General features: G+C 44.6%; 1 protein-coding gene across 1 annotated transcript in view; it reads right to left on the reverse strand.

Moving 5' to 3' along the window:
* The window catches only part of LOC128299687 (dynein axonemal heavy chain 10), a 36,623-nt gene that overhangs the window by 12,161 nt on the left and 10,519 nt on the right, over window positions 1–13,943 (reverse strand). The window contains exons 19-50 of the mRNA XM_053035720.1: window positions 13,373–13,456; window positions 12,239–12,352; window positions 11,554–12,137; window positions 11,299–11,460; window positions 11,115–11,220; window positions 10,942–11,024; window positions 10,576–10,867; window positions 10,349–10,507; window positions 10,134–10,286; window positions 9,939–10,071; window positions 9,744–9,829; window positions 9,524–9,658; window positions 9,218–9,424; window positions 8,826–8,959; window positions 8,673–8,753; window positions 8,392–8,587; window positions 8,136–8,287; window positions 7,957–8,038; window positions 7,618–7,726; window positions 7,073–7,193; window positions 6,790–6,959; window positions 6,536–6,677; window positions 6,417–6,466; window positions 5,546–5,671; window positions 4,957–5,079; window positions 3,394–3,524; window positions 2,903–3,325; window positions 2,722–2,826; window positions 2,479–2,637; window positions 1,389–1,499; window positions 469–1,272; window positions 41–398 (exon numbers count right to left, since the gene is read on the reverse strand). Coding sequence (XP_052891680.1) covers window positions 41–398; window positions 469–1,272; window positions 1,389–1,499; window positions 2,479–2,637; window positions 2,722–2,826; window positions 2,903–3,325; window positions 3,394–3,524; window positions 4,957–5,079; window positions 5,546–5,671; window positions 6,417–6,466; window positions 6,536–6,677; window positions 6,790–6,959; window positions 7,073–7,193; window positions 7,618–7,726; window positions 7,957–8,038; window positions 8,136–8,287; window positions 8,392–8,587; window positions 8,673–8,753; window positions 8,826–8,959; window positions 9,218–9,424; window positions 9,524–9,658; window positions 9,744–9,829; window positions 9,939–10,071; window positions 10,134–10,286; window positions 10,349–10,507; window positions 10,576–10,867; window positions 10,942–11,024; window positions 11,115–11,220; window positions 11,299–11,460; window positions 11,554–12,137; window positions 12,239–12,352; window positions 13,373–13,456 — 5,875 coding nt within the window. The remainder of the gene's footprint in view (window positions 1–40; window positions 399–468; window positions 1,273–1,388; window positions 1,500–2,478; window positions 2,638–2,721; window positions 2,827–2,902; window positions 3,326–3,393; window positions 3,525–4,956; window positions 5,080–5,545; window positions 5,672–6,416; window positions 6,467–6,535; window positions 6,678–6,789; window positions 6,960–7,072; window positions 7,194–7,617; window positions 7,727–7,956; window positions 8,039–8,135; window positions 8,288–8,391; window positions 8,588–8,672; window positions 8,754–8,825; window positions 8,960–9,217; window positions 9,425–9,523; window positions 9,659–9,743; window positions 9,830–9,938; window positions 10,072–10,133; window positions 10,287–10,348; window positions 10,508–10,575; window positions 10,868–10,941; window positions 11,025–11,114; window positions 11,221–11,298; window positions 11,461–11,553; window positions 12,138–12,238; window positions 12,353–13,372; window positions 13,457–13,943) is intronic.

The following is a 13,943-nucleotide window of genomic DNA, read 5'->3' on the forward strand; positions in this document are numbered from 1 at the left end:
ACTTCTGCACTTCCAAAATCTTCGTAACATCTGTACTTACACATATCTTTGAATTTCTTCCAGCTCAAATCCTTGGTACGATCGAACATTCCCTCCTTTTCGAATAACAGCTTGAGCAGAGCGATCGGTTGTTGTGTGCCGTAGTTGTCCACCTGAGGCATATTCATATCGTCGATGAATGTGATCAGCTTCTTTCCAACCGGTGGCCCAAAAATATCTTTCGTTCGTTTTTCCACCGCCGCTTCAATCGTCTTTTGCACGTCCATTGAAGACGTTCGAGATGAAAAGTTGATGTTCAGCACGACGAATGAGTCCCGATTTAAATGTCGTAGGAAGTGGGAAATTACGGCCGTTTTCGATGTTCCAGGATCTCCCACCAAAACGACCGGGCGGCGAACCTATTGTAAATGAGGGACACAAGAGTAGAAGATATATCTATCTGTTCCGTACCTTGACTTCCCACTTCACCTTGTTCATCAGATCGAGGATTTTCTCTATCTTCATCGTGTCCATCGTAGGCACTAAAATGTCACTGAAATTCAACGTCGCATCATGCTCGTAGCTGGGAATGACCCACTCCCATGCAATCCACTGCTTCCGTTCAATATCAAAGAAATAATCGAACAGTGTTGGTTTCGATGTAGGCAACTGGCCAGTTGTCGCCGGACTGTCACGCGTATCTTCCGCCGCAATCATTTCTAGGTTTCGTTTCACAAAACTATCGAACCGCGTGCGGGACTCCTCGAGCAACGAGGCACCGAGCGACAGATAGACACACTGCACGAAACCACATTCGACCACATCTTCCTCGTACATGCAGGCGGAGGTTTTCATGGGCAGGAGTGCATCGTAGAATTGGCACAACTGCACCACCATGTTCAGGTTCGTCTGGTGTATGACCAGCTCCAACGGGTCTTCCTGATTATTACCATCGACACCCTCCAGTATGTAATCGATCGCAAGCGGTATGAAGGCGGTGAACGTTTTCTGCAACATTTCCTGCTCCTCGAGGTAGCGCATTTTTAGCCACCGGTCCCAGTAGCACACGTAGCCGAGGTTTTTGGGATCGAGGTAAACCATACCGGCGCGTGATACTGTCGCGGGTGAAGCGTATGCCAGATCGCCAACTTCAAACAGCAGCGCACAGTAACTGTTTAGCCGAATGCGCTCCCCGTTTGCCAGCGTCAGCAGTTTGTTGTCATCCATGACGGAGTTCATGTTTTCTATCCACAGTGCATCGACGTCCCCGTCGAAGCAAACGTATCGCCGTTCCTGGAACGATAAAGGAGTACAGCTCTCATTACCAGCAGCGCCCATTGAAAGAACGTTACCCAATGGATAAAATTGTAAAAGGGAATGAATCAATGTAGTACGGGCCCGATACTTACATCGCGGTCAGTGGGTTTATTCATCTCGCGGAATATGTTGGAGAACAATCCATCGACCCAGTCGCGGGTATTGGGATCGAGAAATCCATACAACTCTATCACCGAGCAAGCCTACAAATGGCAAAAAGCAGCAAAAGGGGGTTACAAAAAAAGATATTGAAAATGATGAGAGCTAAGCGAAAAGTGGGGTTCGGTTTCTGATGATGGAAATTTTCTGCGGATCAGCTCGGCCATAAAAGGTATCATATTCAGTCAGTATGCAGAGCAGTTGAAGAAACTATTATTAAAAAAAAAGAATTTGAATCCATCTCATCCAATCCACTAACTGGGGTTTAGAGCAAAAAAAATTGGGACGTTACTGTAGTACTATTGCCTATATCATTCGCGATGGTTTGCACTCGGCATCGAGTGACTGCTCGAGAGCAAAGCATCGATTTTTCGGAATGAGCAAACCGTCATCATCTCAGATTCTCGGCTGAATGTTTCTACCCCGTACGGGTTTCGATGCATGCAACCCCACCGTATGCTAGTGGGACGTACGTTAATTTATACGTGTGTTTGGCTAGAACTGGGAGCCTTCTATCACCCCGGGTTGCAAAATTGGATTGACTATGGAAGTGCATCGAAATGGATCCAATCGCACAAAGAGCTTATCTTTGCGTACCATTTGCAAGCAAGATAACGATTATTTGCATCGTGCATCGTGAGTATTCAGAACGGCGGTGGGGCGACTAGACCACGGATCGAATGCATTTTTGCCCTGGCCGGTTGATGCAAACGTTTCGTGCGCTCATGGACGCCTCGGTAAGATTCACCATTAGTCGATATTGGCAAGCTCAAGTTCTTTGAAAGTATAGTTGCAGCAGTGTGAGATGGATCCCTTTCAAAGGTTAAAACACCATAATAACGGTCAAAAACTCGATGGTTACTTTTGATATTCTTTTGATGTAAATATTTTACCAACGCCAACGATCGAACCAAAAAACTTTTTGGTTTTGAAAAATGATGCAAAATTTCGACATTCGTGAAACAGGGTGGGTCTGTATCTAGTACGACCATGATAAAACCATGATGTTTGAATGTATCTCACTTTTGGGTTTAGGACGGTGCATTTCGTAGGTAGGCCCATATTGGTTTGTGCCTTTATCAAAGTGTTGATCACAACGGTTTTTCCTCCACCCGTTGGACCGACCACCATCGTTGAATGTCGGGTCATCATCGTTTCGTACAGCTGCTGTACCTTGTCCATCTGAAAAAAAAAAAGAACGAAATGCATTGATCAATATGACTACCACACCGGAGTGGAAGTGCAAAAAGTAAAACTTATAACAACCTGTTTCTGTATTATGACGAACCCATCCGCTACAAGCACTTCCCGCACAGCTTCATTGAAGTCCGGGTAACCTACACGAGGATAATCAACTCCTGGGAACAAATCCTACGAAACCGTAAAATTGATACCAATATTAATGCAGCGTTAGATATTTGCCAAACCAGTGCCATAATCACGCTACCTTTATAAGACCCATAAACAATGGCACATCGTCAAACACAAACTTGGGAAAGTTCATGTCGAAGAGCGTTCTCATCAATGTTGCAGCTTCCGAAATTTCGGGCGATTTGCGTTTGTTCACACCGGCCATCCGCAACACCGCATTCAGCGACCGTAGACCCCAATCGTAATGGTACTGCTTGGACAGCTGTTCACGGGCCATCTTGTACAGGACGGTCATCTTTTTGGCCAACACCTTGGCCGTTATGAAACCGTCGGAAAAGAGCGATATCATGCAGATCAGCTCCAGATCCGGCATGATGCAGGTGACCGGCCGGAAGAGGGCTTTCACCGACTCCGGCAGTTCCGTTCGTCCTGCATAGCCTGGATTCATTGTAATGAAGATGCCGACCTTGGGATCCAGATTGATTTCATTGCCTTCGAACTGAAATATTAAAGAAATTTGTTACAAATTTCTGTGAGAAATGTTTAAGAAAATCGCTGACGACTTACCATAAATGTTTTCACACGTGAAACGAGAGCCGTGCGAATAGTTTGCAGTTGCGTTGAAATCACGCTCAATACGGAAATATCAATGCGATTGAACTCGTCGAAGCATCCCCAAGCTCCGCACTGAGTAAGACCTAACATTTAAAAAAGACATACTTATACATCAGATCAGTTGCTAAATAGTAAATCAGACTCAAACGTTTTCCATTTTTTCGTTCAACAGAAGAGTTCTGAAAAAAAGGAATATCATTTTTATACAACCTGGGCACATGCTGGACCATCGCTAAATTCCGAACGTATAAGAAGACCGGAAGCTTTAGTTTTCCGACTTAATTTAAACAAATAGAATTTCCAAATTGTGCATACATTCGGTCCGCTCGGCTGCTAAACACTGTCCAGAGACAGCGAACGCTTGTGAGCAAACCGCACGCGTTTGTTTAACGTGCATGGAAAAATCCACCCCCTTTCACCCCCACACGCCCAGGTCCAAAATAGAATTCCGACTCCAGTTTTCACCCCACGAATTGCGGTTATGCGCGAAATTGAATCACCATTTCGATGCACGCACACACACACACACACGCGCTTTATTTGTAGTGCAATTTGTGTTTTATAAAACGCAAAGCCGATTACCGATCGGTGTTATGTGTTTCGGATGCGTCTTTTTGGGTGGCGATGCCTAGCTTAAGTACGCAAAAGGCATCCCCCCAAAACACCCGACACAGTGCTACGCACGCGGTATGCAAACAGGTTTTCCCGGGTTGTGCCCGAGGTTTCCGAAAAAGGTGTAAAGCCTCGTACACAAGCACACACACGGGTCCTGGGCTGCGAACTGTGGCTGCGGTTGAAGTTATGCAAAGGTTTTAAAACATTGTGCTGGTTCTCTCACCCCCCCCGTCCATTTTCCAGCTGTTGGTGTGGCCACACAATCAGCCACCATCATCAGGATGAATGGCAAACACCAGGTACCTTCACACTCCTCCCCACCATTATGGTCTCTGTGTGGTGCAGATGGATTAAAGTGCTTGTGCTTGATAACTGGTGAAAACGGAACAGGCATTGGAGGTGCATCGGTGATGGGCCACTTGGCGAGTACCGGCATCGACCGGAAACACGGACCGGTCGAAATTACAGGTTGCCAACGCTGAATGCGGCACACGTTATCAGATCAGCAGATATTTAGTTTGCGGATTACTGTTAAACCGTAAAATTGAGAAATAAATTTCCCGATTCAATTTGATTATTTTAATGAGGTAAAGTTGTACGCAGGCTTTTTGGCGTTATCCCAATGGCCAGTAGCATCAAGTAACGGCTTGCTTTTGTTCCTAGCGGCGGAGAAATGTGGATCAAATTTTTCCAAACATTTCCGATGCTCGGAACACATACATCATGTACAACAATTAGTTTTACGATTACATCGTTTGTGAGCACTTTTTTAACCCATAAAACATCCCATGAGTTAGATGGCACCCTTCGGTGCTATGTGCAGCCACACTGAAGCGATACTGTCGCCCGTTGAATAACTAAAATAAGATTGAGGCGTTAGCCCGGTGCTATTCTACGTACCTGACAGAACCGTACCAACGGCCCGGAAGTCCATGCCTTCGCCACAATTCGTTACAACACAAAGCAGTGCCAGAGCTTTGGCTAAATCCTTGGTAGTTTCGGTCTTACCCGTACCGGCAGGACCTACGCGCAGTTTGCCAGTTCACGTGCGGCGTTGCGGAAGCGTACGAAACGTTGGGTTAGTTACAAAGGAATGCTAGATAAACATGTGAACAAACGTCCGTTTCCCGATAAGAGACAAATGTGCTTGGACTGATTCGAAATGCCGGGTCTTCGGGAAAAGCACAGCGCGCCCGGTACGGAAGGCTTTCCATTGCCCGGCGCAGATTAGCAACCGTGTCTGTTTTGCTACAATTTTGGGCCCAAAATTGTGCGAGTGCTTGGAATTGCAGCACGGGATGCGGGAGGGAGGTTTGTGGGTTTAACGGGGTTGCGGCAACACGTATAATGGATGCAAAATCTAAATGAATGTTGTCACCGGAACGCCATCCCCCGGAACGCCCGGGACGGCACGTCGAATCGGGCAGCAAATGTCTTATCTTTGGTTCGTGTTGCCCATGCGGATCGGGACGTATCGATTATCACTTACCAGCTGGTGCACCGCCCAAATTCATCGTCAAAGCTTGTGTGATTGTTAAATATATCCTATCAGTCAATGGCGTAATAACGAGCCGTCCATTTAATCCCATATACTCGTAACCGTAATCGAATTTTCCTATCAAATCATCGTCGTCGTCGACGTCGTCATCACCCATCGTCATTGAGGTTGTCACCGGCATCGGCATCGGTGAAGGATACATTTTCCAAGCGAGATTTTCCCATGCACCATATGGCAGCGATGTTCGAAGCCGGACCATCCAATTTATGCCGGATCGGTGATTTGAGGCCACGGTGACGGTTATCGCCGGAGCACAAAACAAGACGAATGTTTCATCCATCCAGTCATCCATCGAGCCATGGGTTGGGCAGCACGAGACGATCGTACCGGTGAAGAGCAATCAGAAACGAAATGTAATTAGTACAGGATTTGAAGTAGCTTCCGAAAAACCGAAATCGTTCGGCAAGAACCCTGAGAATGATTGCACTGGATAAATGGGAATGTGGGCAAGGAAGAATGTTTCTAAAAATGCCTTAACCTGGGAAACTGTGATCAGAAATTCGACAGACATACCATTCTAGTAAGAGGAGCTCATAACACGAAGCATCAGATTTTACAGTAGTATATTGAGTTCAGATAGGTTTTCGTAACTTGAACTCTTTCTTTGATTATTCTATCAGACAAAGGCATTGATGACTAATTTTTACTTTAAAAAATCTTTTTTTCCAATACAAGTTTAAAACGCTACTGAATATATTAACGCTTGAAACATTGAAAGAAAAATAGCAAAAAATCGTGTAATACCTTCAATTTATAGCAACGCAGCTACATTTGCAAAAAGTATTCGAAAACTAAGTCTTACCTGTGCATTGAAGTACACACAAATTATCCATTTCTCGTATCCAATAAAACCTGTCGAGAAAAACAAATTTGAAAGGATAATGATGGAAAATCGAAGTAGAAATCGCCAAACCATCTTACCGCAGCTGGCTTTCCCATCCAAACTCGTGAGCGTCCAGAATGCTGTCCCGGACAAAGCCTTCAATAATGTCCCGCGCATGGACGTCGATGGTGGCAATGGTTTTAAACTTAAGTCGATCATTGGGTGTCAGATTGGCGCGCACTAATTGAGAGAAGACGTATCTATTAGCGACCTGCGAACATCCACCAAACCTGCTCGGGCGATAACTTATTGGCCAAGCTTTATGCTCGAACGAGCACAAATCACAGCATACCTTTCAGTACCAGCTCATCGAGTTGGCGGTTCTGTTCCTGGAGATATTCCTTCATCGCACGCTTGTTACCGTGGCGTACCTTGGCAAACACCTCCTCAACCTCGGCCGTCCACCAGACCTGATTCGCAGCGAGACACACCATGCCTTGGTAGAGCATAATCCAGTCGGGCCTAGATGTAGATGAAATTTGAACCAACCCGGGAAAAAAAATAGAGAGAGCGAGCGAGAAACGTGCGTGGAATATCACACATCTTTGCGCTAGCCGAAAACCATTTCCACTAACCGTGCGAGTTCGCGATCCTTGCCGTAATGGTAGATTGCTTTCTTCGATATAAATCGATTGGTTCGACGCATTTCCTTCAACACCTCGTTCATCCAGTTCTCCACCCGGTCCCTTACCGGCACTGTTGAAACGTGGAAACAAATGGAAATCAATAAAGGGACAACTTTGTAACATTTTCTTCGATCCGTGTGGTTATGTTTCTCTCTCTCTTTTTCTCCCCAAAAGCCGCAAAAGTCTCTATCTACGCCCAAACTGCATCCGGTTCGCAAACGAAAGAGCCACCTCACAAAGGGCAGTTTTAGAAGATGGGCGGGCGATTGATACATTCGGTGCCATAAAATAAACTTCCAGCATGACACGGAACGTGAGGTAATAAAATGAAAAATTGTGAAATATTTTCCACCCCAACGCATCACGATCGTGTCGTCACGCAACCTACGGGACCCATGCATGGTTGGTTCGCTCAATTTGCTCACGCTCAAGGGGAGGTTCAGCCGGAACGCAACACGGCGGCCAGGAAGCGGTGATAACGGTGATATACATACCCGGGTTCTCGAACTCCATCACCTCGCCCTCGCTGGAAATCATGGCCGTTACAGTCGGCGTGTCAAATCGATCTTTAGCAAATCGTAAAGATTTTATGTTATCGAACATCTGCAAGCGAGAAAATTTGTGCGTCAATGGCGAGTAATTGGAACTGGGCGGTAACAGCTTGCAAAGTGGCAGTAAAATTTTTCGGGGAGCCCGTGCTACAACACCGATGACCTTATTCCGGTGCTGTTGCTGCTGCTGCTGCTGCTAGCTGCTCCAACACAGCAGGTGCTTCCGGAAACAGTAAACAGTCATTTACCACCGAGTTTGGTTGGAAGGGAAATAAACTTTACCTTTATGATGTGCTCCTGTACGCACGTTGGCTCACTGTCGCCCAGTATTGATAGCAGCTCGTCCGTTGATATAAAGTAGAATCTGTAACACCGGAAGCGAACGTACGTTATCGAGATGAGGTGAGAAAATGATCAAACATTTAGTGTGGCGGGCGCGCGGTTACCGTGGTTGGACTTACCTTGGAAATGCACGGCGTTTCTGTTCCAGGTAATCGTTTAGAGACTTCTGACAACCGTCCAGCGCGAATCCAAGTCGCATGAAATCGTTCAACCTTCCCGGAACAAGGCAAACATCAACGACCAGTGGATTGTCATTGCTGTTTTTCATTATCTGTGACAATTCCCAAAACAATTATCGTTAATTCAATGTTTAGTTGCCCAATCGCTCACGGGAAACATGGATTGGTGGGTAAATATTAGTAATGCTTTAGTCACCTCACGAAATTCCTCATCGATGGTGTTGAAATTTTTCGCCTCTTCCGGCAGTTGGCTGCTGATATCACCGTCAATAAATATACCTTCCAAATATAGCCACTTCCGCTGTACGCTGACCCATTCATCGATGATTTCCGATATGAGCGTTAAATGTTTTTCCCACCGCTGAACCGTGGGCATGAATGGACCGATAAATCTGCGGCGAATAATATCGATTTAGCGAATCAACATTAAACTGGAAGAATATCCTTCCTTTATAATGCACTTTAAAAAAAACTTACTGAGATGCTGCCATGGATTGCAGGTTCATGGAATTTTCTTCAAGCACTTGCATAATTTCGTCAGTTGCACCAAGAATGTGTCTGAAAAATTGTCACACATGTGTGAAAAGGCACATCACTCACTCAGGCATGCTTAATCAATTACTAACGTACCCTCTGACACGGCCGCCTTTCTCGTACCGTATCATGTTGAAGCACATCCGCTGCCAGATATGAGCGATTTCCTGTACGCTGCGTTCGATTGCCAGCTCTTTGATGGCGTTGTTGATTATTTCTTCCGCAATTTCCTTTTACCGCGAACATTCCGCAAATGAAACAAAGCCAAGAAAAGGTCGATAATCGAGAGTCAGATGCTATCTGGTGAAATGGTATCTGGTACAGGGTTCTTTGTGCCGGGAATAACAATTAGCGCGGTGACAGCCTGTTAATTATTTATGTTTTCCCACTGATCCGCGTGGTCCTGTCTCCATTAATCAGGCACCGTCAAGTCATCAAAAACCCCCGAAATCCGTGTTAGAGGATTCAAACATTAATGACAAACCCACCTGATACTTGTGCAACTCCATCGCAAACATGTTCTCAAGCGTGAACCGATCCGGTGACATGTCGAAATGCTGACCAGTTTTTTCCATTAGCTTCATCCAGTGACGCTCCCGCAGCGCTTCGTCCTTCAGGCTCAGCATCAACGGGATGGAGGATTTGAATTGCTTCATTTTCGTGTCCAGCGCTTGGCCAACGGGCGCTTGTCGAATCTGCGAATGGGAATGGAAGAAAATATCGTACAAACATTACTCGGAATGGTGAGCATGGTCCCTTTGGCTTTGTGAGTCATTTTTGACTGAGGCAACAACCTTTTTTGGCAACATTCGAAACTCCTTCATGAAATTGTCGATGCCCTCTAACAGTGCTTGGGGGTTCAGATTTGCCCACAGCGTATGGGACCACTTTTCTCGAGCGACCTTCTGCTGGACGTATAGCTTGTAGACCTAGAAAGATATAGTGCAAAAAGAAATGCTCTTTTACCATGAAGTCACAAATAATTCTAAATTATTGTGTTAATAATTCACTTACCACTTGTGTTTCCTCGTATTCCAGCTTGCATTGCAAAAAATCATTATAATCCGTTAGAGGAATGTCAAACAATTTTTCAGCATTTTCTGCAACAGGAAGAGAAGTAATTATTTTAAAACTCGATAAAATAATTAAATTAGGGTGAACTTAGGGATAATAAAATGGTTGGCTATAATAAAATTAAATTTAGTTAACCTAGCTCGATGCGCTGACGATCCATCAGGTCGATTTCTTTGCCATATGCTTCCATCAACTCAACACCTCTATCCAAGTCCAACCCAACAGTGCCTGGTCCTTCGGTTCTGAATCTTGTTGTAAACTTTGCCAGCTAAGAATGAGAAAGACATTATAATCCATGCACAACAACCCACTTTTCCTGCGCGTTGGTACCTCTTCGCTAAACGTTTGTATTTCTTTTTGTGTAATTTCTGCAAATTTAGCCTTCGTAGGTTGCAATTTACCCGAACGCAACAATGCGGAGTGGTAGATCTTCTTCCATCGTTTTTCCAGATGATAGGCCATAATCATATCACCCAAGGGAAACTGCAAAATACATCCACTTAATAATCGTACACTGTTTTCTTATGAACCTCAATCAATCCCACCTTGATGCGATGTTCTTCCAGAATGTTGTAAATCTCCTGTATTTCGTGTATTTTCAGCTCAACCGTTAACGTACTTGACTGAATGGTTTGTATAGTTTGCATGACCGTCTTAAAGTGTGACAGTTCTTTCACATTTTTATCCAAATCGACTCTCAATTTCTATCAATAAATATGAAAAAAGGCATGTATGAAGACAATGTTTCAATTGCACATTTAACTACCCTTACCACCATATGCTCGTGCAGTTCTATCATTTGCTGGCGTGTTCTTTCTGCCAGAATATTGCCTAGTGTGTTGCGCCACTCGACAGCATGATCGACTATTCCTCTTATCAATGGTTTCAGGTTAACGCGAATGCTTTTAATATCGTGGAATGGTTTATGCCGCTCGAGTTCGTTGACGATCTGGGTGTAGTAAATGAATTTCTCATCCAGCTGAGCTAGCGAAACATTTTGATTGAGAAACTTTTCACAAACGCTCATCTTTTCGTACATCCAAAGGTTACGGTACTTTTGCCAGCTATGGTAAATGCAATCATTTATGTGAAAATAAGTGAAGCAACGAAACGCTATCAAATTTCAAGAGTAAGCTACCTTTTCAAGTATGTCAAAACTTCAGTAACCAGATTCTGGACACTTTGCTGCAAATTGATGACCAATTCACACACTCTCGGGATCTGTTGCACAAGGAAAACATAGCAAGTGATTGTAAGAAACGGAATACTATGAACCATTTTTCAGGACCGCACTTGCTACACTGCAATTACCTGCACAACGTCTTCGAAGAAAGTAAAGTAAAACTCCTTCTCCTCGCACTTTGTCACGGGACACGGGAGACAAGTTTCGGCAGTCCATCGTTTAAAATTCTTCAACCTACAATGAAATCGGGTAGATAGCAGTGGACCAAGAATTGATTAAATTAAATTGTAAAAAAAGGATAAATATCTCCACCTTAGCAAAAAATCCTTCACGGAACTGATCATGATGCTATAAGCGTCCGTCGACGATGGTCTCATCAGAATTTCCGGCACCGTCAGAATTGCATCCACTTCGAACAACGGTTGATTGTTTAGCAGATGGTTCATGAACTTTTCCAAGTTTTTTGCTGCAAATCTGTGTGGAGGAAAATGCACACGCGAACAAAGGGGACAAAACGAGAGGAGAAACGTTCATTTGCCGCCAGTCGCCATCGTGTATCAAAGGTACCTTGTGAAACAGCCGAACACTTGTTTCTCCCAGTGGTTGTAGTAGTATTTCATTTCGGCACACTCGCCAGTAAACGTACCGAGCACTAAGCTTTCCAATTTAATCAGGATGGGCCCTATTGAATCGTATAGCTGCAGCAACTTGATCGTTTTCGCATTGCGATCTTTCTCCAGTGCGTCGAAGTAATCCCGGCACGGTTTAACGCTGTCATCCGTCTCCTTGATGGACACTTTCTTCGGCCGTTTTTGTCGCTTCTCCTGCTCGCTAGCATCGTCCGCGGACCGGGCAGCCATAATGGACGCAGCCGCCATCGCCGAACCATCTGTCGGTGTGACACTGTCATGGCGCGCTTCCTGCTGCTGATGGTGTTGCTGCCGGTGGGACGCATGGTGATGCGAATGATGGTGTTCCTTTTGTTGGGTCGGTGCTTTCAGCACCACTTCCGCCGCCGGCACACGAGACTCCTTTGTTTTATCACTATCCAGCTCGAACATCGCAAATGACTCCAGCCGCTCAATACGTACCTTTATGTCATTGCTGATGTATCCAATTTGCGATACGAGCGACGATAAGCTTTTCATTAACTACGGTGGAGGTGAAATGTCCATCGCACGAAAAAGTATAATTAAACAGGTTAGGGATAGTGCAATTACGCGATGCTGTATAGTAGCGCTGTACACTTTACCGTTTGACATTTTTCCGCGTACGCGCCAATATTAAACGATTGCCACGTGAAGCGTCCCAGCCCCGCCTGTATGATTGTTTCAACTTCATACAAATGACTTCGCAGAAAATGAACCTGAAACAGCAGACAATGAAATTCGGCTAACTTTACTTTTGTTTTCAAATTAAATTTAAAATTAGATTCTTTGCATCTTTAAAGAATCGGTTCTCATCGGTTCACCGGAATAGGTTAAAAATTAGCGCTGTATAATTTGATGTAAATCGCAAACGGTTATTGCCGTGGGCCATCATCGCTCATCCGGCAGGAAGTTCTTTCCTCAATCTTCAAAGATTTCCCAAAGACGAACGAAATTAAACCACTTGACGAATGAAGTGTTCAACTGTTTTCAAACATACGCCCCCCGCTTTATCGCGGATTCTCCATTGGCGGACAACAACTTTCTGGTATACTTATCATTTTGCATGAATATTTATGACGACGGGTAAATTAATACTCCAGCCGGGGATATTTTGGCTCTCTGCTGCGATTTTGGCAGACTGTTGTGAAATGAACACACACCCGCCAACTCCCACCCGTGCTGGATACGCCCTGGGATATAGGGGACGAATTAACTGAGTTTGCTCCCATCCCAGCGACCGGCTGGGACCTTGTTGTACAGTCTACGACACTTTCTCCCCGCAGAACGATACAGCAGCGGCAGATTTCAAAAATCAATCCGTTCCTGCGACCCAAACTTCTCGGCACGTGAACTGAGCCGTGCATACTGAGCAGCCGTATACACCGACAGTAGGCGCAGCAGCCCTGTCTGCTATCGGAACTTGGAAATTGGTTTCGGTTTCACGAGTGTTGTCAATAATTTATGGAACAAAGGATTTTCTTGCCCATTTATTATGGAAATGTATCTTTCGGGATATATTAATCCGAAAATGGAACTGGAATTGAAGAGCTGATTACCATGCTAAAAGATGATATTAGTATTATTATTTTCTACCATCGACGTACTCAAGATGCCCCCGCCGGTACGGTATTCGATTATTACACAGTAATCTCAACCGATTGCGTAACTTGCCAGGGTTTGAAATAATCTCGCAGGAAATCCAACTACAGCCGAATATTGAAGAAATTGTAACTTACCTCCGGAGTGGAAAGGTTTAGCACTATTCCATTGTATCTATCAACCATTTTACTGACACATTCAACATCACGAAATAGTTGATCCTAAAAATAGAAATAATAAGTTGTATATATTATTAAATCAGTAGATACTAGAGCTCTACTCTAAATACGCTCAATGTCTAATTTAAAACAGTCAACCAAGCACTACATAAAGCATAAAAGAAAGAATAATTTTCCTCTCTGCTATTAGCGCTTTATTACCTGCTTTCACTAGAATCTTTGCCAACTGCAATAAAAAACTACCAGCGCTGAGAACAATCCGTGCACTTGTATTCTCCGCACGAATTTGAAATATATCGCTGTCACCGAGCCATAAGGCAAGGGATTGCAATAACTTTCCCACAAGAGGTACCTAGCCAGGTGCTGGAACGGGAATTTACCAGCTGTGTGGCACAGTTGAAGTGTGTGCGCCGGATAAACTAAGCTCTCGATATAAAGGTGCAGAACTAGTGTAAATTTAAGGTAGGACGTGAGGACGCTAAGTAAAAACAAAAGTAAAAACAGCACACAGGACGACAAACGTCGAGCG

Source organism: Anopheles moucheti, chromosome 2 (assembly GCF_943734755.1).
Source record: "Anopheles moucheti chromosome 2, idAnoMoucSN_F20_07, whole genome shotgun sequence".
Taxonomy (NCBI): domain Eukaryota; kingdom Metazoa; phylum Arthropoda; class Insecta; order Diptera; family Culicidae; genus Anopheles; species Anopheles moucheti.